Source organism: Xiphophorus maculatus, chromosome 2 (assembly GCF_002775205.1).
Source record: "Xiphophorus maculatus strain JP 163 A chromosome 2, X_maculatus-5.0-male, whole genome shotgun sequence".
Taxonomy (NCBI): domain Eukaryota; kingdom Metazoa; phylum Chordata; class Actinopteri; order Cyprinodontiformes; family Poeciliidae; genus Xiphophorus; species Xiphophorus maculatus.
In genome coordinates, this window is record NC_036444.1 from 22,285,705 (window position 1) to 22,308,630 (window position 22,926).

Sequence of the window (22,926 nt, forward strand, 5' to 3'; positions counted from 1 at the left end):
ATCACCTCGACTTTATAATAGCCTTGCGCTTAAGAAAAAGGCACGATAGCATCTTCTAGTATAATGCTGTTAGATAAATGTGTTTACACAGTTGTAGAATCACTCTCAGTGGTTTTCAATTATTCATGAGCAGTGTTCAAAAAATGATACCGCGCAATAATTGTTTATATTTTTCCGAGTTCTCTCCCTCCTTCTCCTCCCTTAAGGAGGTGTGAATCAAAGCCAAATCTCATTAGGAACTTTGAAATGTGGAGGTGAAAAGCAACCTATTGGGAAATACAAAGATCTCCTGCTGTAGGAGAGGCTGGCAGCTGTGTGCAGGGAAGCGTCCTGGGAAGGAGAACAGAAGCCAGCAACATGCAGATTTTAACCCATTTTCTTTGAGCATTTCCAGCACAGATGCCGACTTTAAATAATAATTGTCAGCGAGCAGTATTGATTTCTACGGCGTGAAGGACACGGGTTATTTTTTTTTCTTCCAAGTTTAATCTTACAAGTGCAAATAATGTTGATTTAAGCAGCATGTCCTGGTAGAGGTATAAAGAGCTCTATCTTTGATTTACGGCAAGTGGATCGGGGCTGTCGTGCTTGATGCTGTACTTGCAATAATCAAGTTTACTCAGAAAACCCCGGAAGTTACTTTATCTCTTGCTGAATCAGTGATTTGCTCACTTTCAACAAAGCCTAAGTAAACGCAGGCCTGCGATCCGTCTCGTGTGCATCAACTCCAGCAACTCATTTTGTTCCTTCAATTTCTTTTATAGCTGTCGGAAGCACTGAATATTTTCAGCACAATTTTATTCACTTCAGCGCTTCTGACAGAGATCCTGCACTGCCATTTACAAGTCATTTCATGGCAGAACTTTGAGTTTGTATTCAGGGCGGTGTGATAGGATCCCGATGTGGGAATTAGATAAAGACCTTCACAGGGTGTGCCACATATGGAGACTGATTTTATAAGATTTTCGAATCATAACATGACAGGATATTTGTGTTGGAAAAATGTAACTTGGGTTAGAGCACCTCTTTTTATGAAGTAACTGGATTTACTTTTCATAATTCTTAAACTTCTAAGCTCAAATACCAACTCAAGAAAGAAATGGAGAAATAAAAGTTTCCAGACACCTACGTCTTTATTAAAAAGCACTTGAACCTTTAAAGGTTGCTCACAAAAACCTTCATATAAACTAGCACTGCATGATTAAGTTTAGAAGTCCAAATTTCTATATTTAAAAGTTGAAAGGATCTTTAAAGTGAAAATTATGAGTGGAAATGTCTGGTTTCTCAATAACCCTGGCCTGAAAATTACATATGGCTGACTTGAAATGAAGCATAATGATTTTCAAATGGAAGAAAAATGTCCACTTCTGATTTATATCTAAATTAATTAGTGATGTACAGTACTATGCAACCTCCTTTTATAGTGCAGTTTACAAAATGAAAAGAAATACATTAATATTAGCTTGTATTGCCTGGTCATAAAGCACTCCAACTCAAATACCACTGGTTTGCAGACTTACATCTGGAACATATTGGGTTTAATGTCACTTATTGTCAGAGGTTAAAGATAAATTCAAAAATATCCATTAGCCCTTGCTCCCTAGCTCACTGTTGTTTAACACAAAACAGCTAATATGTTCATATTCAAGTTGAAAAGCATATTCATATAGTACTATCTTTACATCTTATGATTTTGCAGTACTGTGTTACTTTGTCACATAAAATCCCATTAAAACACACTGACGTCCGTGGTTGTAACAGGACAGAACGTGGAAAGGTTCAAAGTGTCTGAATACTTATGCAAAGGTGCTGTAAGTGTCAGAGATTTTGAAGAACACACAATTCACTCCAATGAGAAAAATCGGCTGCCTGTGGCAACTCCATCACCCAAGGTGATTGTTACTCCTGATGAATAAAGCATGAGAGCGGTTTCAGTCAAAGCAAATCAATATTGTCCAAGTGAAAGAAACACAGCCAATATGAAGGGTATATATGTCTCTGAGTTTATTCACGGAGGAGTACATGATGAAACATGTGGGTAACCGCTCCGTCCACACATACGACTTTTTAAAATTATGTTCATCCAGCACGACCGGATCAGGTACAAGATCGAGAATATTCGAAGCTGCCTCGTACGGGGAGGAAAAAAAAAACATTGGCTTCCATTACTGGTCCTGTACCGAAAGTGGAGTGTCCCAGTTTCTTTTGTCAATACAGCACATTCACAAGTTTCAAAATGGGGAGTGAGGGACAAAAAAAAAAGACAACAAAAAAAACAAACAGGTCTCGACAACAGCACAATTTTTTTCGCTCTTTTGTTGTTTTCGTCATAGGAACCAATGCATAGGGGTATACAGATAGAATACAGTATTTCAACTTGTTTTACAAAGATTCATATGTATAGGAAACGAGAAATAAAATAACTGCACAGCAGTAAGAAAAGTCAATTGTCGAGTATAGATAGTCATTTGTCGTACACACTGTAGGATAGCTTAGAAACACAGGTCAAAAGAATCAACACCATTGGAACAATTTTTGCGCGATGTTCAATTGTACACATGGATACCCTTTTTGTCTAATTTTGGAATGTGAGACATTTTCAAGGGAAACCCAACTGGTCATTCTTCAACATTTAGTCTTTGACTTTTTTTCTTCTTTTTTTATTTATTTTTTTGCTGTTTTTGCCACCAAAATCCTAGTAAGCACACACCAAAGACATCCAAATGAAATGCACACGTCGAAGCTGCAGCCAGGAAAAAGAAATCGTACTGAAATGTCCTCAGCCTAACGGCACGCCAATGGCTGCAGCGGCGCATCTAGCGTTTTTAGACACCACACATAAGATCACAAGTCCAAGTACATTTCTGTGTCTATAGTACTATCATCATATTCCTATGTTGCCAACAGAATAATTTAGAAACAATATATAGGTGTCATCCTATCCGATAAGGCACATTTTTGGCTAAAGAAAGGCTCTGAAAGAAGAAGCTTCTTGCATCGACTCTAGTCAGCGAGAACGGAGTCACCAGTAAACAACAGCGGAGACGAGGATGGAGAGTCTGCAGTCGGCATGCAATTAAGATCAAAAGCCTCCCCTGCTGATTTCATTACACAGAGTGCCACTCCGCATCGCACTGAGTGGGCAGTGCCAAATGCTGTTAGTCAGGAAGCCGGAGCGCCATGCTGAGACGGCAGGCGGGCAGGCTTGAGGTCTGTGCAAACGTCACTCTAGCCAAGGCAGGAATCGTTAACATTCTGGGGTCTCTGGAGCTCGTTGCCACGTGTCGGCCAAACGCGTCCACCCGTCAGACACGAAGGGAGGACAATTAAAAAGATCTGCCGACGGCCAGACCTACAATTTGGGGACGGTGTTTAATGGACAAAGAAATATCACACCCTCGTTGCGACTCAGGCCACATTCTGACATTGATTTCAGTTATCATAAGCAATTATATACACGACTGAACCCAAGCACCCTGACATCATTAAAGAAACAACAAAAAGAAAATGTAGAAGAACAACAATTTGTTCGCAACAAGCCGCTGCAGTACCAACTGCGTCTCTGACAGATCGTTACCATCAGCATTAGGCTATTTTATAGCAAAGAGGCAGAGTTATTAATGATTATTTGGAACATTACTATGTAGAGAAATGGCACAACAATAAAAAAGACAAACAAAAAAAATGCATAAATCAATTTTGAATTGTTTTTTAACATATTGCTCAACTGCTACGATATGGCAAATACATTTAATAAGAAAAAGCAGGAGTCTACTGTACTGTAGCTCGTAGTATACCAACGTTATTGCAGGGCTAATATGAGCGGCATGGTTCCATGGCATAATACAACTGCTTCTCTTTGCTGACAGCTAAAGAAAAAAAAGTAATATACCAAAGAAGAAGAAAAAGAAATGAATCAACTGAAATGTCTTAAAGAAAACTCAGAAATGTCCCTCTGTGCTTTAGTTGAAGTGGAATGTTTCATGGCACTGTACAATAAAGGGAGACAGGCTGTGCTGTTATTGATTTCCATGAGCACGAGTTGGCAATCAAGCTTAAAACAAAACAACAACAAAAACATCTGTGTGTGTGTATATATATATATTTTTTTTAAAAAGCAAAAGGAAATGTTTGCGAAACCTCTGGTGAGCGGTCAGTCACACAAAGCCGGCGTCCCTGTCCGGACCCTTTGGTCGCTGTCGTAAAGCTCGGCGAGAGCACAGGCTCCGGCGGGGTGGGGACTTAAGAACGAGAGAACGCAGGCGTCGCTTCGCCCTCACGCCTAGGCATCCTGTGTGCGCACGCATGTTCCCCACACAACCCCCACGCTCGCTCACAACGGGCACGCTACCATTCACACAGCTACGCACACAGGCTGATAAAAACACTCTCCGCACCACAAAGTGATTCCAATTAAAAAGATTTTTTTGTTTGTTTCTTATAAAGCTTTCTGCATAAAGACTGCACAATAAAAAAAATATATAATACAACTCTTTAACCCTTTTTTTCCACACATACAGAGAGAGAGAAATTCAAACATCTGATTATCTGCGGTGCCAGTGCTCCACAGTGGGGCTTAATTCTCACAGAGACTTTTCTCATACTGCATCCTGGGAGCAATATTCAGTGGAGCATGAGTAAGGGCTCAGACCTTTAAGGTTTGGCAAGTGAGATTTAAGGCGTACCTATGACAGCGGAACCCATCATTTTTCCCCAATCTTTTTACTTTTCTTTTTTGATGTCTGTGTGCAATTAATTAATCTTGGTTTACGCCACAGAACCAGAAAAAAAAATAAAAAATACACGCTCCGGGGAAGCACACATCAAAATGAGCCCCCCCCCTCAAGATTTTTACATTTCCATACTTCATGCTCTGAAAAAAAAGAGGAGAAAAAGAAATAAGCCCCTGTAGTCACTGGCGATCTCCCTCTATGTCTTGACTTTTGTCCCTCCTCTCGGTGGGTTAGAGATCAGTCATTTTGTTTTCCAGGGCAGCTGCAATCTGCTGCAGCCGCAGGGTCAGCTGTTTACTCTGAGCGGCCGGGTCCTCATCCAGGGATGCGATGATCTGAAAGGGACGACGGAAGGACGGTCATTGAAATGATCGACAGAGCAGTCGCAAGTATCAAGAGAAGAGGGAGGGGAGGGGGATTTGGATGAAGGACAGCAGAAGGGTAGCGCTGGAATAGTAAAAAAAACAACAAAAAACAATAGGAAAGGGGTGACGAGTGTGGACGGGTGTTATTCCCCATCAACAGTCACTTCATATTAGTCGTTATTGTTTGTGAGCCCCTCTTAGGGGAGACTGACAGCCCCATTTGTTTATCCGACTTGTTCATTAGGTTTTGTTTATCTGCTCCTTTTTGTGACCTCAAGTGGCGACACGCAGTGGACTTTAAAAAAAAGAAATAAAAAAAAAAATCAATTCCCAAAGCAATTTTCCAATTCACATCCCACAGAAATGCTTTCAATTAAAATTTCACACAATCTCTTTTCTGGCATATCAAGAGTGAAGGAGGAGAAAAAGAAATACAGTGGGTAGCAGTGCATGCAGTGGAATAGCCCTCCGTGGGTGCGATAGGAGAGCAGGGAGGTTCTTACCCCGTCGTAGTATTTGCTGGCGTACTGGTAAAGCTGATGGAGAGCCACTTGGGTGTTCAGTTTGTCTGTGTGAGACTGCAGAACATAAAAAGACAGTTTAAAAGTAAGAGATTCGACAAAATGAAAGGACTAAATTGCGCACAAAAAGTGCCCTTCCCTCATCTCCCCCCGGTGTAGATAATGACTCTACCTGTAGAGGCAACTTAAAAAGTGGTCTGTGCAAAAAAATATCACCCAAGACCCAACATACTTTAACCACTGCAATTTGAAATAATTGGTTCTATTTAACAATCAGACATAAATTGGCTCATATTTGCTCAAAGATTTTTTTTTCTTATTTAAAGTGAGGACTCAAACAGTTCCAGTCAAAATATTAAAATAAAGGCGACATAAAAACCACGTTTTCAGATTCTAATATGTTTTTCTTGCTTTCTTCAAAACTGTCTGCAATCAGCAGGAAACATGTTTCAAAAAAGAAAAAAAAAGCTCTGTGCCTGTTGTAGTTTGTAACACCAACAATTTAAATTCAGATAAAATGTGTACCAGCTCAAGTCCTGGAGACATTAATGAGACCTCACTTAAAATGCCACCAGATTTTGATTTAAACTTTACAAAAAAACCCAACCATAAATCATAATACCATGCAAAGCAAAGTCTCTATGCTCATTGGACAAGAGGATGAGACAGGAGAGAACAGTGCAGAGCAACACAGGCTGCCATACTAACAATTAGACACAATGCTTTTGTACAGAATAATCTTTTACTTCAGACCAGACCTACATAAAGTAATTTTTTTTTGTGCTTAAAATTAATCGTAAAACTCTTTAAGATTTGTTCTTAAACCAACATGGAATATGACCAATATTACACCATGACTTTTCTCTGGAAGCAGTCATAAAATCTATGATGGTCTGTCTAAACTGCCCCGAACTACTTGCTTGTGATTTTTGCAGCAAATGCACCATCTGCATAAACACAAACTCAGGCCTCTACAGCAAAAAAATAATTTTTGTTTTGTAATTATTTTTGGAAGTTAAATCAAATTAAAAACTTCATAGAAACTGATCAGCTTAAGTAAAAAAAAAAAAAAAAACACTTCAGTAATATTTATTACAAAGTTATTGTTAGCGGCACCAACCAGTCACTGAAGAAACTCACTCAAATTTAAAGTTGAACTTATCAATATAAATCACTGCAAGTCTATGCAGTAAGTCTTTTTACACATCCTTTCAAGGGGTGCCAAGAAATTTGCCTGCACCAGTAATTTTGAAAATAACTTGAGGGATGTGGATGTGAATACATCACAACGGGATTAAACAAAACTGCCAGGGCGCATTTTGCAAGAAAATTGCATGCTTTGAAATAAGGCAACAACCGTTGCTGGGAAAAAACAAAAACAAACTCTGAAGATTAAATTGATAGAGAAATGTAATGCCTCCCCTCATAATATTTATGTACCGCGTGACATGTTCTCTTTTACACATAGCGGAAACCCATTGGGCTTGCCGCCTGGTTCTGGGCTTAAAACATTTAAAGCAAGGTCGACTACAAGCCAAAGATAATGACAGCTGCGTCTCTCACCCGTGATACTTCCGCCAAATGAGTGTTCATGTCCTGATCACTGACAGGGACCATCTGCCTGATGCCCTTGTAGTAGCTGCACACACATAAAGAACAGACAAGAGGGTGTAATCATTCAGTTATGCAACTGTTATTTTAAAAAAATGGTCTTGGGGAAATCTGGAGGATTTTAAACTTGACATAAAAACAGATGGGAGAGTAAAGAGCACCACACTTACTCATCCACCATCTTCTTATAGGTGGAGATCTCCTTTGCATAGAGTAGTTTGTTACTTGGAGAGTCCTGCAGACGAAAAAAAAATAAAATAAATGAAAGCATGAGTAAAAGGACATACATCTACATCTCAAATTAGAATAGTTGAAAATATCATTTATTTCAGTAAGCATCAGTTTTAACTATGAATCAGTTTTTAGTACTATTGCATGCAATGAAACAAAATGAGAATATTACAAAATACCAATTTTAAAGGGTTTGCAGTGCAGATGTGCAACATAGGGAAGATTGGTGACTTAACAGTTGTCCAACTGAGAATCACTGACACTTTCTATAGATCGGGGAAGTCACAAACAACAACTCCTAAAGAAAGTCGAAGCGAATTAATGGAAAGCTCAGTGAAAGGACAAAGTGTGGTGAAAGAGGGCGCACAAGTAGGGACAAGTACAGCCTTCTGAAGACTGAACAGAAACCCATTTACGAGTTTGGGAAAAATGTGTGAAGTCAAGATGGAGTCGATGTTTGAAGAGCTACAACACATACACATATCCCAAGTTTGACTCTTCCAGCTGACAGAAAAACTAAATCAAAAACAAAATAACTCAAATATTCCTCTTGGTGTAATGAGTCTATATCAGACTTTCACATTTTGATTTACAACCACTGACATACTTGAACCGACTGATGATATTCTATTTCATTGACATGCTCCTATATATTCCTTCACCTTCTCTTGCACCACATTCCCACTCCTTTGATTTGTTTGGGTCTACTCACCCGGCTGAGTTTGTGTTCGCTCTTGGTGCAAGCATCCATGAACGTCTGGGCTATGACTGACAGAGACGCGTCCACCACTTCAGACACGTGGACGTCGAAGGTGAAGTGGGGATTCTTGAGGATGTTCACCCAGAATCTCAGTGGCAGGCTGGACAAGTGAAGGAGGCAAAAAAAATAAATAAATCACTATGATTATCACCATTAACGCTTTAAAACTTGAGGGAAATCTCAACGGTAAACTGATGTAAGTCGAGGAGGCGTGGCATGGGAAAGAGCACTTGTCTGTGGTTTGAACTGACTACAATAGGAGGTAATAATAGGGGTGGAGGAAAGCCTGCTTTGTATGTGTCGGTGTTATTCAGAACAATAGCCTTTACTGTCTGTTTATTTTAGCGTTTGCTCAATGCTGACCTCCTTGTAAGTCCACACTGCGTCCACACTAACAAACAGAGATTAAGAAAGCCGAAGTAGCTGCAGCACATTGACCTTTTCAGCTCCTGCGCAGCTTAATGTAAAGACCAGACTACATAATGTAACGCCCCGGCGCTTGTGCTAATTTCCCTCCTGAAAAGGAAAAAACACACGCTCAGTGCTCTTCTTTCTGCTCTCCCTCTCAAGCTTATGAATTCATGAAAAACGCCCCAAAATACAGCAGTTTCCTCAGCCCCTCCGCCCCCTCTCCTCCCAGATCGCCGCGAACATCCCCGACATCTGGGAGAGGAGACGTGCGGCGTGTAAAATTCATCCTGATTTGGTAATATCTTCTGGGAAGGCTTCGGTTAGAATACAATAGGAGCATAAAAATAGCTGTTACTATAATCACAGAATTAATTTAGCTTGGGAAATAATTACCATGTTTGTTTGTTTGTTATGCTTCATACACACATTCATATTAAATACATGGCCCTCGGTTGATTTGATAAACAGAACGGGTGGATGCAGAATTGGGCGTAGAGTATAGTAAGTAATTAAATCGCTCATATCGTGTCCTTGTGCAGCTGCTCTCCAGCCAGCAGCGCGTCAATCACGGCCATCTACATGCAACACGTCGTCTTGTGCGCTTGAGCCTCAGCCGACGCGACACTAATTTATGCACTTAAATGGCACATGGGAGCGCAGAGATTGCAAATGCAAACCAAGTACCGCTGAAATTGTGCATTTGCATTCAGCACTTCCCGGAACAAGTAAGTTTTATTTCTTTGAGAGTTATCGTATCAGAGAGAGAGAGAGGAGAAGAAGAAAAAAATAATAATAATCTGACCGCTGCTGACTGGGCAGACTTCCAGCTGCGTTTTTGTTAGTCGAAGAAGGTCTGAAATGTGGGCAAATGCCTGTACTGTACTGTGTTTTATTAGGTGATGCTGCAAGTTAATATTTTATTACTGAGAAACAGCATGCACACCTAAAGAAACGTTAAAAGATTCACATTAATCCCAGTACATCTTTTTGTAACGCAATCAGCAGCGGTACAACCTTTGACACCTCTGAGGTGAACTCCACCTGGAGTGATTGTTGACAGAAGCATGATCCAAGTCCGCTCCACATGTTTATGTTTGTGATGGTCAGAGAGGAACGGCACAAGTTCCAAACACCATGTTGTCATGTAGGTATTGTCTAGTGGTTGCTATGGAAACCTGGTTCACCCTGGGGTCAGTGGCTTAATGAAATAGGCCTCTGTGTCACGCCACATTATTACTCTAGGGAAACCGAATGTCGTGTGTGAAAAACTTTGCAATAAATCTTTTCACAAGGAGTCCCGATATGAGACCAAGCAGGTCCGGGCAGAAATGGACAGTGATCCGAGATAAGTGGGAGAAAGTGGCTACAGTAAAGTTACATTTCTGAAGCAATCTCACAGAATGGAGCTGGATCTTCTTCTACTGTCAAGTGGACAATGTTCCGCAAACTTCAAGGATGATACATGAGCCAAGTAAAAGCTTGAAAGGTCTTTTATACACCAGCTTCTTTTCTGTGAAACAGAATCTAATTATAACAAGCATTTGGTTTAGAAGATGCAGTTTTGGGGATATGCTGTTAGTGTGCGACTGAGTGGAAAACTACAAAAATAAGTATTTGATGAAACAGTAAAATCTAGGCAACAAGTATTAGGTGGATCCCATTGTTCGTTTGTGCTTTAATCTTCAGTTGCAAGAAATGTGGGGAAAATATGATTTTTGATATTGCAAGTCAGTCTGCCTCTAGTCCGGGTAAGTATGGAGCAATAAAGCAAGCACGGGCTTTTATTGGATACAGAATATCTGTGGGGGAAAAAGCCTGACTGACATGTTTTCTTTTAGCAATCAGATGTAATCTGACAATGTTAAGGCTTTCTTAACCATTAGCACGATAATTAAGACTTATAAGTCAAAAGTATCTGCTACATTTGAAGTATCAAAAATGTCAATGCTGCATGCCAGTAACAGTTTTATTAAAAACTAGAAAAATTATGTATCGTTTCTTTTTAGTTGATGTTATTTTACCTGATCAGAAAAGAACAGCAGCATAGAATCTGGTTGAAGTACAGTAAGTTTACCGTTTCCCATCTTTTTACCTATTAGTCTTCCAGATGTGGATGGTCTCCTCATCAACATTGTTGTGTTTTAGCGCTTGTTCATCCAGGAAGTCAAAAAAATATTTGACAGCTGGTGGGACCACTGCCCCGGAGCACAGCACGCTGCGGAAAAAGTCGTCCACAAACTGCTGCAGTGTTCCCTGAAAGCGAACAGACAGAATGTGAAACTATTTAGCTGACGGTTATTGATATTAAATCTCTGAGATGGACCTGGGAGAAAAAACATTGGGTTTAAGCTTAGAGCATTTCTGCTCTTTCCTGATCATCTGAGGCGTCACCTAATACCGTTTGGACCCCCAAAATGCTCCAATGTCAGGAGGTACATACAGTTTTGTGTTTGTGTTTTACCTTTACAGACAAAAGTCGGGTCAGGTAGATCTCTGTAATGGCTTTGGTCATCGACTTGTCCTTTATGCTCCCTCGTTTGGATTTGATCTCATCCAGCTCGTCCTGCGGCCTCACCAGATGGAAAACTTTATCGTCGTCCAACAGAGCATTTCCTAATGCGGAAAGACAAAAAAGTTCAAATTTTACTTTAGATCAGTTTCATTACCCATGTGCATTTCTGATGAGTAAACAAACATGAGGGGGGAATTTTCAGACAGATTTGAAAAAAAGCAAACAGTAGATAAACAGCTCTCATGAAATGTGTCCCAAAAAAGAATAAAATAAAAATGCAGACAGTTTCAGCATAATATAAAAGAGTGGAATACATAGAACATATATTAGCATTTTTAATGAGAGTGGGGATATTTTTGAGGAGCTAAACAAAAAAAACAAGACAAAGAAATGTGTTATAATCTGAATGCCATGTTACATTTGATCTTTTGGATTGTACTTGTATCTGTTCATTATGTCTACTGACGGATACTTACGTTCTTCATGGTTTTCCTGGTTTTGGTCATAGTTCTGCTGTGTGTGAAGCACTCTGGATAAAACCAACGTGGCATTATCTCGTACCTACAATGCACAGATGTCAGAAAATATAACTTTTGATTTTGATAAATGCATCGGCTTGTAACAACACTCAAACACAGCCAACAGCAGCACTTTATTGTGATTCAATTTCATAGACAAGACATTTTTATCAAGCATAAAAAGTATGATTCATATTTATGTTCAGCCCCATTAAGTCCATGTCCATGCAAACAAAAAAAAGCCCCCCACTGTGTCCCTACATGGCTTGTTGCGAAATGCTAACAGGAACACAGCTTCCTTTTCTTGACACATTTCCAGAAAATTTTTTTGAAAATTTCTAGAATTCAAGACTAATAGTTGTACTGATTCTTCTGCTTGAGCTCCAGAGTTACTTGGCCAGTTCTCTGAATTACAGTTTAGGTAAACAGCTACAGTATGTCTACGCATATTTTTGAAAAATAATTATCATTTTATTTCTTTTAGAAAACGTATGAACTACTTTATGCTGGTCTGCCACATAAAATCCCAATAAGATACATTGCATTTGGTAGTTGTAACAAGGCCCTATGCTGTATTTCAACTGTGTTTCTTCATCCCATTTGTTTGCCCCAGAATTTATGTCCAATCAATGCGAGTGAGCAGACATGAACAGTGGGTCTTAACTGTGATATTTAGAGGCCAGTTTCTGCAGCACACCCTGTTATTGACCGCACATACACTGTGATTAGCGGCACTCTGACACAGGCGATGAATCCATGGCAGTTAGGCTGAGGTCTAAGAACAACGGAGAGGCAGGTAGGCTCAAAGGAGGCCAAGCCGCTCTGAAAGATCAGGATTTAAGTAGCCGAAAAGCACGGCAAGTAGGGGATATTACCGCGTGACCTTTATTGTCTCACAATCGATACAGTGGCAAGAAGATTTAGTGACATTCAGTTGGGAACCAAAACTGGCAAGCAGGGAGGGTCTGGGAAAAAAAACACAAGTCTAAAGAAAAGTGGTGACTTGAGAATGAGTTTGATAATAATATCCTAGCTAGCTAGCTAATTAGCCAGGTAGCTACATGGAGAAAAACTCCAAGCTTCTTGATGATGCACACATTTTCTCAACCATTAATCATATCCACTGACTGCTATCTTGTTATATATGGCACAAAAGTCCCTGCATATTTGTCTGAATACATGTGTAGGATATTCATGGTGGCAGAATTTTTACATTAAATTTACAACACAATGCTCTGTGGGGGTCATAAGCAGGAGTGAAGAGAAATGTCCTTGTCATGAATTCCCCCTTTCCCCCTCATTATGGTAATTCTTTCCCGCCAATAAGTGACTTGACAGACATAAAATATGACAAAGAGTCACAGCCACTGTGTTGTGTGTCATAAGTCAACTTTGTACGTAGATTTTGAAGCTATTTAGCTAACAGGTAGAGAGATTTATTTTGCCCTAAATACTTCATATTAGAGATGACAGATTGTGAATTGAAGAACAGATGTATTATTCTTCTTTTTTTTCTTTATTTCCACTCGTACACGCAATAGCAAGAAATGGTGTAAAATTCAAACCTTTGGCAGTTTTGTGATAAGAACAAGCAATAACTCAATATGTGCTAATGTATTCAGGTCAGAAAATCTACTGCAGACAGATTTCATGCAAATTGCTCCAATGTGCAACTCAGACTGACTGACTGAGATGAAGTGAAAATATTAGGCTCCATTCGCTTCTACACACCCACGTGTATCTACTCATCTCCCTACATTCTTACCAAATCCAAAGCTTTTCTTTTATTGCAGCAGTTGATTGTTGAGATACTGCATTTAAAGTTAGGATTAAATATTTTGCCGGTACTCACGTTGTAGTGTGCCAGAGTGTTGATGCGCTTCCATCTGCCTTCTTTCTGGGAGGTCAGGTCCAGATCGGATAAAATCTGTCCTGTTGAGCCGGGACGCCACTCTGTCAACGGGAAGAGGATGGAAGGTATACTGAAAAACTTTGGAAAATGTCCACAAATGTATTGTTTTTTAAGGTAAGTACACAGGTTTAAATTAGTTACGTTATTCATGGCAGTCACCCAGCTTTCTGCAGGGGTTTTAAGAGCACACATGAGGAAGTTGGGAGTGAAGAAAATACATCAATCTTATGAATAATTTAGATTTAATTAAAATCTGTGTTTTGCACCCTAACATTTTCTGCATCGCTGCAGACTTGACAACACACGTGATGTTCTGGATGACTCCCTTACGAGTTCAGCAAATATACGGGAGCCATCTTTTTATTAATCGTGAACAAAGACGGCTCTCTATTTAAAACGTCTCGAGAAATTAGATCTACAGCGTGATGCGAGTGGCTTTGAGGTTATGGCGTATCTCTGGAGCTTTAGCCTTTCAAGTCGGTCCCAACGGTTTCTGTCTGCACTGGAGAGAAAAGCTCTGTTAAAGGATGAAGGGTTGCTTCATGTTGCTGAAATACAGTTACATCTTCACCAAAATAAGGCTTTATTTAATCTTAATGAAAATATTTTTGATTTTTATAATTTTACAACCACTTATCTGAAGTGCCTGGTAAAAGTGTTCATACTTTGAAACCTTTGCAATGTCTGTCACATCCCAGTTTCAGAGTAGATCACACTTCACTGGGATCTTACTGGCGGAAAGCACAAAGCAGCACACGACTGAAGTGGATACAAAAGCATAGATGGCTTTTCAAACTTGTTCTTTTTTCCTTTTTTTTTTTTTTTTTTACAAAATTATCTTTAAAATGTGGCATGCATTTCTATGTGGCTTCACTCAACACTTTGTTTTCTTCACAAACGTTGTACTTCCAGAGGCTGTTGTTTCTGCTCATTTTTTGTGAATTAGTCTACATTTTACCAAATTTAACAAAGACGTCCTGAATTGCAATATTCAAATCTTGTCACAATTCTCAATCGAATTAAACTTTGGGCTTTGACTGTACCATTCTACCAAATTTGATTTGATCTAAAAAGACAAAATTGTTGCTCCGGCTTTAAGGTTGTTGAAACTCTTCCCCTGTCTCAATCTTAATTTTTGTTTTTATATATATTTCCTGGATTATTCTGCATTTACCCAAATAGTGCTAACGAGTTGTTCAAAGCTTTATAACCAAACCTGCTTTAAATTTCTCCACAACTGTGACCTGTCTGCTGTGGCTTTGGTCTGCATGATAAAGTTTGTTCACTAATGTTCTCTAATAAGCATCAGGTGGACATTATTGACTCTTTAGACGACTCATTACGGTAGTTGTAATTTTCTTTATGGGTCTGAATACAAATGTCTGAAACACTTGAGATTTTTATTTCTACAAGAAAAGAAAAAATTCAGAACCATTTTCTTTTTCACGACTATGAGCTACTGTGTGTTGGTCAAGGTTTGTGGTTGTGACATGACCAATGTGCATAAGCTCAAGAGGGCACCGTGTTACAGGACTCATTAGTGCCTCTTCTCTACTTACCCAGAGTGACGCTGTCAACCTTGGGTCTCTGGGAGTAAGGCAGGTTCCTGTATACTTGCTCTATGATCTTCTCCTTCACCTGCGAGACCGTGTCACAGCTCAGCACCTTGACGGGTGTCACATCTGGACCCTCACCTTGAACCAGCACCTGCAGGGTCTGACAGGTAAACACACAGATATATACACATCATTACCGAGTCGGAGACAGCATGTGTACCACCATGGAGTACTGAGAATTAAAAGCATGCAGACAAATGTCCACATCTGCAGCCAATTGGGATGCTACCATTATGGCAACTGGGCATTTCAACACACATACACACATGCTGCACTGACACCTGACATGACTTTTGTCACCTTGGCTGGCTAATGACCAGGACTCAGCTGGAGAAAACCCTGACCCACGTCACCTACTATACTCTGCCAGCTATTAGAGATAACTGACCACTCAGTGGACAGGGAGCAAAGAAATTCACAGCTGAAAGCTCATAAAACTGATCTGTATTTGACGTGAACACGCTGCGGACTGAAGGCAGAGGTAAAGATTTTGCAGGCAGATAGTGGGGCATCTGCCTGCAAAATCCAACTGGTTTAGTCTTTTTTCACCCTCTGCCTCTCCCTTCCCCGTGAAATTTAATCACAGAAGGCGATCCATCACAACGGGAGACGTGTAATTCAGCCTAATTTGATAATTGTCCTCGACGACGCCATTACCCATGGGTCTTTTTGTTTGTGCCGACTTTAACAGAAAACAGCTGTGCTCAGATTAGCGTCCATTATTGAAACACAATACTAAAATGAAAGGTGCAGCCCCCCCCACTCCACCACTCCTGAAAGCTGCCCAAACGAATGCAGAGCACGCATAGGTGGCAAGGTCGAGGAAAGGTCGCCGAAGGGGCTTGTACTCCATTCTTGTTCTGACTTGTACAGTGCTCACCTAAACCACACATTTTACCACTATACTGGAATGAGTCGCCAGGGATGTTTTTTTTTTCTCTCTCTCTCTTTTAAGAATGAGAACACTGGCAACTGGAAATGGATGTCACATGAAAGCAGGCTTGTCATCTTAAGATTTGTTCCTGTGTATGGCTACCATGGCAACACCACAGAGCATGTGTGTGAGCATGTTTCTGTAGCCCATCACACATGAAACACTGTGTATTCAGAAAGCAGTGTGTGTGCAGTCTTTGTGACAGGGTTTCCGAATATGTATGCGGAAATGTGTGTGTGAGTTTATCTCACCAGGACAGAATACTCGACATCGTCGCCCAACAGGCCGGTGTCGTTGAGGGTGTACTTGGCTTTCTTAACTCTGGCGTCCACAGGGCCCTTTTCAATCTGGTGCTTGATGGCTCGGAACAGTTTGTATAAGGGCTCGCCTGCGGTGTCCTAGTACACACACACACACACACACAATTGCACAGGAATAAAACGACACTTAGGGGAGGTTTTCTCTGTTGTTATTATTAGGAAGTTAATCGTTGTCAGACGACTCACAAGATAAATTCACAACATTCACACAAACATCAAACCAGAGAATGCCTGGTTGTTTTCTTTAAAAAGCTCATTATTAATCTGGACTTTACCCTGGTAATAACTCAAGCATGAAAAAGCATGACTTTTATTTTGAAAAGTATCAGGGGACTTTAATTTGAAAGGTTAATAATCACTTTTTCAAGAATGGCTTGGATCCATTAGTAATGTGGAGGCTAGCTTTACAATCAATAAAAAATTGAGGATTTCGTTTTGTAGTTTCGGCGTGAGTTTTATTTTGAAAGAATCCCGTTTTACATCACTGCTTTAGTTCAATCAGTAGTGCAGAACATACTTGACTAACTATCTATAACTAACTAAAACTAACTATCTATAAAATATTGAGGCTTGTCTTTTATAGCGCACAATCTTGAAAGAATGACATTCTCTGGTTTAAAAAATAAGTAAGGTAAAAACCAACATTTGCAACTTTTTATCCTATGAAATACTAAAAATTTACTGAGTATGTATGAGCTCCATTTTAAAATGGCTAAATTTCAATTACTAATATAGAACCCACTTCAGCAATGTAACTTATGAATTATTTAGGTTTTATTTTGAAACGTTAGTAATCCCATCTTTATTGCTGGTTTTATGCCGTTAGTAACGTAGAACCTACAATTGCAATACAACATGACAGATATGAAAATCTATATTTAACATTATTTATAAGCTGTATTTTTAAAGGCTAACAAGCCTGTTTTTACCAGTGGTTTAATTTTGTTTGTCATCACTGATGATTGCAATGTTCTCATCAAAACAATATTTTCCCTTTTATTGCTAAGAGTATCAATAAGCTTTATTTCAAATGTCAAAGTGCATATCTTTTCTGTTTAGTAAGAATGTAAAAGTTCATCACCAACATGGGTTTTTATTTAGATAAAAAGAGAGCAAAACACCATGTAAGTTGATCAAAAAGGAACATATTTCATTTTGAACCAAAATCACTAAGTTACTGCTCCTCCGGTATTAATTACATCCCCAGAATGATCCCATGTTAATCATAGTTGCTGATGTTGGTTAACATTTATAACAAAAATCTTCACTATGTCTTGAAAAAGATGTAACCTCAGATCTATGCCTCGTTTAATAAGCACACATATGAAAAATTGTTGGAACTTATCCTCCATCCCTCCTGCTCATATAGCAGCAGGCGATGCTAATTTATTGCTGTTTTTGCTCCTGTCGTGCTGCAGATGAGTGACTGAAAGTTGATTTTTAATACTGTGTTGTTTTTTTTTCTTTTCCTGATGATGCGAAGACCAATTAATATGCCTTCACCTCCTCAGTCATCAAAACCGATTTAATGGATTCCAAGGTGCCAAACATAAATTCTGCTACCTTCAAAAACTGGTAAAGGCAGATGGACATCCAGTTACAAAGCATCCTTTCCACCACCGTCTCTGATCTGAAAAACAGATGAGATGAAAACATCAAAGTTGCAAATAGTATCAGTTTTAATTTGAAATGCACGAACTTATGCATTGGGATGGATGGCAGATCAGAGTAAAAATTTCATGGACAGATTCAATTATTTACATGAGGCTCATTCTGCATGTTATGCGAGTTCCAGATCGATCAACTAACTCTTTAAAAAATAAATTAATTTATCACCACCACTGAAAGCAACATCAAGGATAAATAAAACGGAACAGCACACATCTCCATTATGTGCTCCTGAAAATGCCGAAACCCTTCAGCGTTTTCTGAACAGCTAATCAGCGTCAAGATATTTTAATCAAAATCTCGTGTCAGCGGTCACTTGACGGGCGGGTGACACCCATTGTTAACTTGTGGCATACCTAATTAGATGTCTCGCGTATAAGAAGGGCCTGTGTTTGTACAATGGCCTAATCAACATAACGAGCTTCTCCACTGGGGAATAATTAGGATGTGTGCTTGCAGCTCGTCGCTGCCTGCCTCAGCACAGCAGATAGTTCGGATCACATAACCCAGTCTCAGAGGCGATGAGCGACTGTTGTGTAATCAGGAGACGATTTGACACTGATGGCATCGTTACACCAAACAAACAAACAAACAGCCTGGATTGCACCGAGGATGATGCGTTTCAAAGAAATCTGTTAGGTCACCTTTTTTTTCTTTTTGTTTTTTTTTTGAAACGGCAGAAGAATTTTAAAAGTCTAAGCTAGCTGGCAAAGTCAAAAAAAGGGGAAAACATTAAGATTTTAAAATCAAAATTATTAAATAAAAGCAGTATTTGAGAATGTTTTAATGAAAATCAGATAGTTCTTGTTCCAGGTTTACGTCATATCGTCACAGGCGTGTGCGTCACATTACTTTTTATTTGAGCATTTTAATATTTATTTATTTATTTATTTATTTATTTATTTCGAACAGACTTTAAAACAATCAAAAGAAAATAAAATAAAATGGAATGAAACAAACTTAAGAAATAAAATATGAAACAAATTATTATGCCCATGTGACATGCAAAATTTTCTGTTCGAAAAGGAGCAGGCAGAAGATACATCTTATAATGTCCTGCCCCTTTCCTACTTGTCAATGTATTTACAATGAACTGTCATAACATCAAAAAGAGAAATTTTTCCATTTTTTCATCATGTATAACTATACAAAATTATTTTAAGTACTATTTATATCATCAATTACATTATAGCCTATTGGATATTAAACATCTTATACAGCATATTTTGAAATGAGCTCTGCTTTAATCAGCTTTTTAAATTGGCTTACATTTGTAATTTGTTTTAACTCATCATTCAATCCATTCCAGACATTTACTCCACACACAGATAAACAAAAACTCTTCCTGGTTGTTCTAATATGTTGTTTTTTAAAATATCCTTCACCTCTTAGATAATAACCACCCTCTCTGTCAGCAAACATTTCCTGTATACTGTGTGGAAGTTTTTGATGTCTGACCTTAAACATGAATTGTGTAGTTTTAAATGTTACCAGGTCCCAGAATTTCAGTATATTTGATTTAATAAATAACTGGTTTGTGTGTTCCCAGTATCCCACTTTATGTAATATTCGGATGGATTGTTTTTGTAAGAGGTATAATGGCTGTAAATTTGTTTTGTATGTATTCCCCCAGACTTCCACACAATATGTCAGATGTGGTGCAATGAGTGTATTATATAGAATAAACAAAGATTTATAGTCTAGTACGAAGTTAATTCTTCTTATAACAGCAACACTCTTGGCTATTTTAGATTTTACTTGTCCGATGTGTGGTTTCCAGCTGAATTTATTATCTAATATGACACCCAAGAATTTTATTTCATGTACTTCTTCTAAATTAACACTGTCAATTGATATTTTAATTGGATTATTTTCCTGTTTTTTATTGTTTCCGAATATCATAAATTTGGTTTTATCTAAATTTACAAATAATTTATTGTTTTTGAGCCAATGCTGTAATTTTTCTATTTCTGTGTTGATCACTTTAGAGAGTTGTTGAATGTGATCCTTTTGCAAAGGTGGGATGATCATACAACTCGCAATTTAAGTGAAATTCAGAAATAAGAATAACAGTTTGTATTTACTGCAGATTTTCTCTCCAATATATACATACATATATGGTTGGGTTGGAGAAAAAGTCACAAATTCGCTCTTGCAAAGCTTATTATTGTTTTCAAAGTTTATTGTAATTGACATGACATTTATGTTAAATGTCTGGTGTAGATACTCAGTCATCCCTGACATTCTTAAGTGCTCCAGTACAAGGCAACTTGACATCTTTGTATCCTTTAAGATGTTTTGCCTCTCATCCAAAAGGCTTCCTCAGTTCTGAATATTCTGGAAGTAACAAGATAATAAATTGTAGTGTGAACAATAACATTAATAGTGCCTTTTAAGTCATTAATGGGGCAATTGGGACATGCAAGTCGCTGCTGGTCCAACCCTTCATTCATCACAATATTCAGATTATTGTTCAACCGTCGGAGCATATCCCGAACGATGCGAGTTGTTTTGGTCACAGGTGAATAATTGTTAAAGAAAAAAACCCCCACCCAGATGAAGACTCGGAGTTGCAGAGTAGGTGTTAGAAAGATTAAATCTGACTTAATCTTTTCAGATCGTTAAACAACAACATAAACTTTGAGCGAGTGATTTACATGTTCAAATTGCTACTTTGTTGTTTGATTGTTCTGAATAATATTCATAAGCCATGTTCCTTCAAACCAAGTTGGAGAACTGAAGAAACTTTTTGGATGACAGCTGAAACATCTTCAAAAAAAAGAAGAAAAAATAGAAGCAATTCTACTGACTTCTAATTAAGCGCTTAGGATTGTCCTGTCCTTAATGAGTGAGAATCTACACTAGATATTTCTATCAATGACGACTAAGGTACGTTTCTGGTCAGAACTGTGTGTATTCTTACCTTCAAACTGTTTCAATTATATACAATTCATTTTCTAATTAAAGATTTTAAAGCACAACTCTTGGTAAAAGATGAATGTTATTTGTAGATTTATTGTGAGTTTTAAGAGTGGTAATCTGGTCAGAAATAACATTTTAGACGTTATCAAGGATGCTAAAAACGAACAACAGTCATCTGTGGGGACCTCGGTGGGCTCCAAGGACGAAAAAGAAAAACAGAAGGAAGAACAGAAGGAGGAGGACTGGAATAGACTGAGCTGCAGTCTGGCTCGTTCAAAGAGGACTACAGTAGTAAGTGCAAAATTCAACCGAAAATATGGCACCAGAATGAAACAGTCCGATGCATCTTGAGCCGATTCCCAGTCCGCCTCAACTGTCCGATGAGATCAGTGCCAAAGTCTAGAAATGGAGAGACGCCTTATAGAGCTTCAGCACGAAGACCTTTAATGACCTGTGAAAAGTTTGACTAAGCAGGAGAACAGCTAACATCGACCTATTCGCTGTTCTCCTGACCCTACTGGGGCAAAAAAAGGAGAATACTACTAAAAAATATTGAATAAATGTGGTGGCAAGCAATCTTGTCAAACAAAAGATACTTTACTTGTGTAAAATTTGAGCTGCTGAAAGCACAAGTTAAAAGGTCAGCTTTGAAATTTGATGCAAAGCAGCGCGTGAAGTTGGTTCTCACTCACCTGCGCAGCATCAGCTTGGGGTTCTTACTGTTGACGTACTCCTCCATCAGCTCCAGCAGCAATGTCCTCATGATATCCGTGTAGTATTCCAGCTTCCCATGCAGGGCCACGGTAAGCAAGGAGGCAAAGTACACCTTGGCCCTGGCGTTGAAGTCGTGACTGCGCTCTAAGGTGCGGATAAACTGCAACACGCAGACACAGGCGGAGGATGAAGTGAATTAGTGATCGCAATGAGGGTTACTCACGCTCAAGCAAATCCTGCATGATGTGCTTTTAAATTATCAGATGACTAATGCCAGTGAAAATTATAATCATCAAGGTAATTTTAGTGTTGCCCTGTAAAAACATTGTGGCTTAGAAATGATCCCAATTAGTGGGAGAAGAATCCCCCTACACACACACACACACACACACACCAACCATTAACACCTCAGAGGTTGTTTCTGTGCCAGCAATATTGGATTAATAGGAAGCTTCACACGTATCTCCCAGCTCAGTCTTCTGCTATTCTGATGCCGCATCACCACGTAGAACATGACAGCCTTCAATTTAAAGGCCAGCAGTCTGACTTTAAATTAGACTCTATATTCACTCTCAACACAGTGACAGGAGTTAAGCTGGATTTTCAAAAGCAATATAGATAGAAGGTGCCAAACTGAATCAAAGTTTAATATGAATATTAACTTCATGGCACAAAAAAAATATAGTGAAAAGTGATACTTAAATGATTTATGCTTATAAATAGCAATATATATAACATTGACCAAAAAGCTTTTTAATTAGTTTTTGGTGCCAGAGGAAATTCACCACTGTGATGAAATACATGGAGACTGGGCGTTAAACTCCAAACTACAATCCTGATTTCTTCCTCTCTGATGTCACCATCCACCTATTGACACTGCCAATAATCATTTTGTCATCGTCGTATGCGTAGATACCCAAAGTTCAGTGTTCTGCCGGCGGCATAACTCCTTTAATTTTACACTCTTTTTCATATATCATAAATTCAAACGTGGATTTGAAAATGTTCAGGCGCTTCAAGCGAGAACACAACTGAAAAGAAAAAGTTGCAGATATTATCCAACACGCCCGTAAAATAACACCAGAGATAAATGCGGGTAAGAGATCTTCCAAATGAAAACTGTCACAGGAACAAATGGTGAGTGTTTCTGCAGCTGTCTGCGCATAAACAACTGCATT

At 38.9% G+C, this 22,926-nt stretch overlaps 1 protein-coding gene across 3 annotated transcripts in view; it reads right to left on the reverse strand.

The window, feature by feature from the left end:
* Positions 1-1,980: 1,980 nt before the first annotated feature.
* The window catches only part of plxnb2 (plexin B2), a 158,008-nt gene continuing 137,062 nt past the window's right edge, over positions 1,981-22,926 (reverse strand). For all 3 annotated transcript variants that reach the window (XM_023352743.1, XM_005796336.2, XM_023352742.1), the window contains 13 exons: positions 21,727-21,908; positions 18,008-18,074; positions 16,376-16,522; positions 15,134-15,290; positions 13,515-13,615; positions 11,621-11,705; positions 11,094-11,245; positions 10,725-10,885; positions 8,174-8,321; positions 7,401-7,465; positions 7,183-7,258; positions 5,602-5,676; positions 1,981-5,068 (listed from right to left, as the gene is read on the reverse strand). In XM_023352743.1, coding sequence (XP_023208511.1) covers positions 4,964-5,068; positions 5,602-5,676; positions 7,183-7,258; positions 7,401-7,465; positions 8,174-8,321; positions 10,725-10,885; positions 11,094-11,245; positions 11,621-11,705; positions 13,515-13,615; positions 15,134-15,290; positions 16,376-16,522; positions 18,008-18,074; positions 21,727-21,908 — 1,521 coding nt within the window. In that variant the 3' untranslated portion in view covers positions 1,981-4,963. The remainder of the gene's footprint in view (positions 5,069-5,601; positions 5,677-7,182; positions 7,259-7,400; positions 7,466-8,173; positions 8,322-10,724; positions 10,886-11,093; positions 11,246-11,620; positions 11,706-13,514; positions 13,616-15,133; positions 15,291-16,375; positions 16,523-18,007; positions 18,075-21,726; positions 21,909-22,926) is intronic.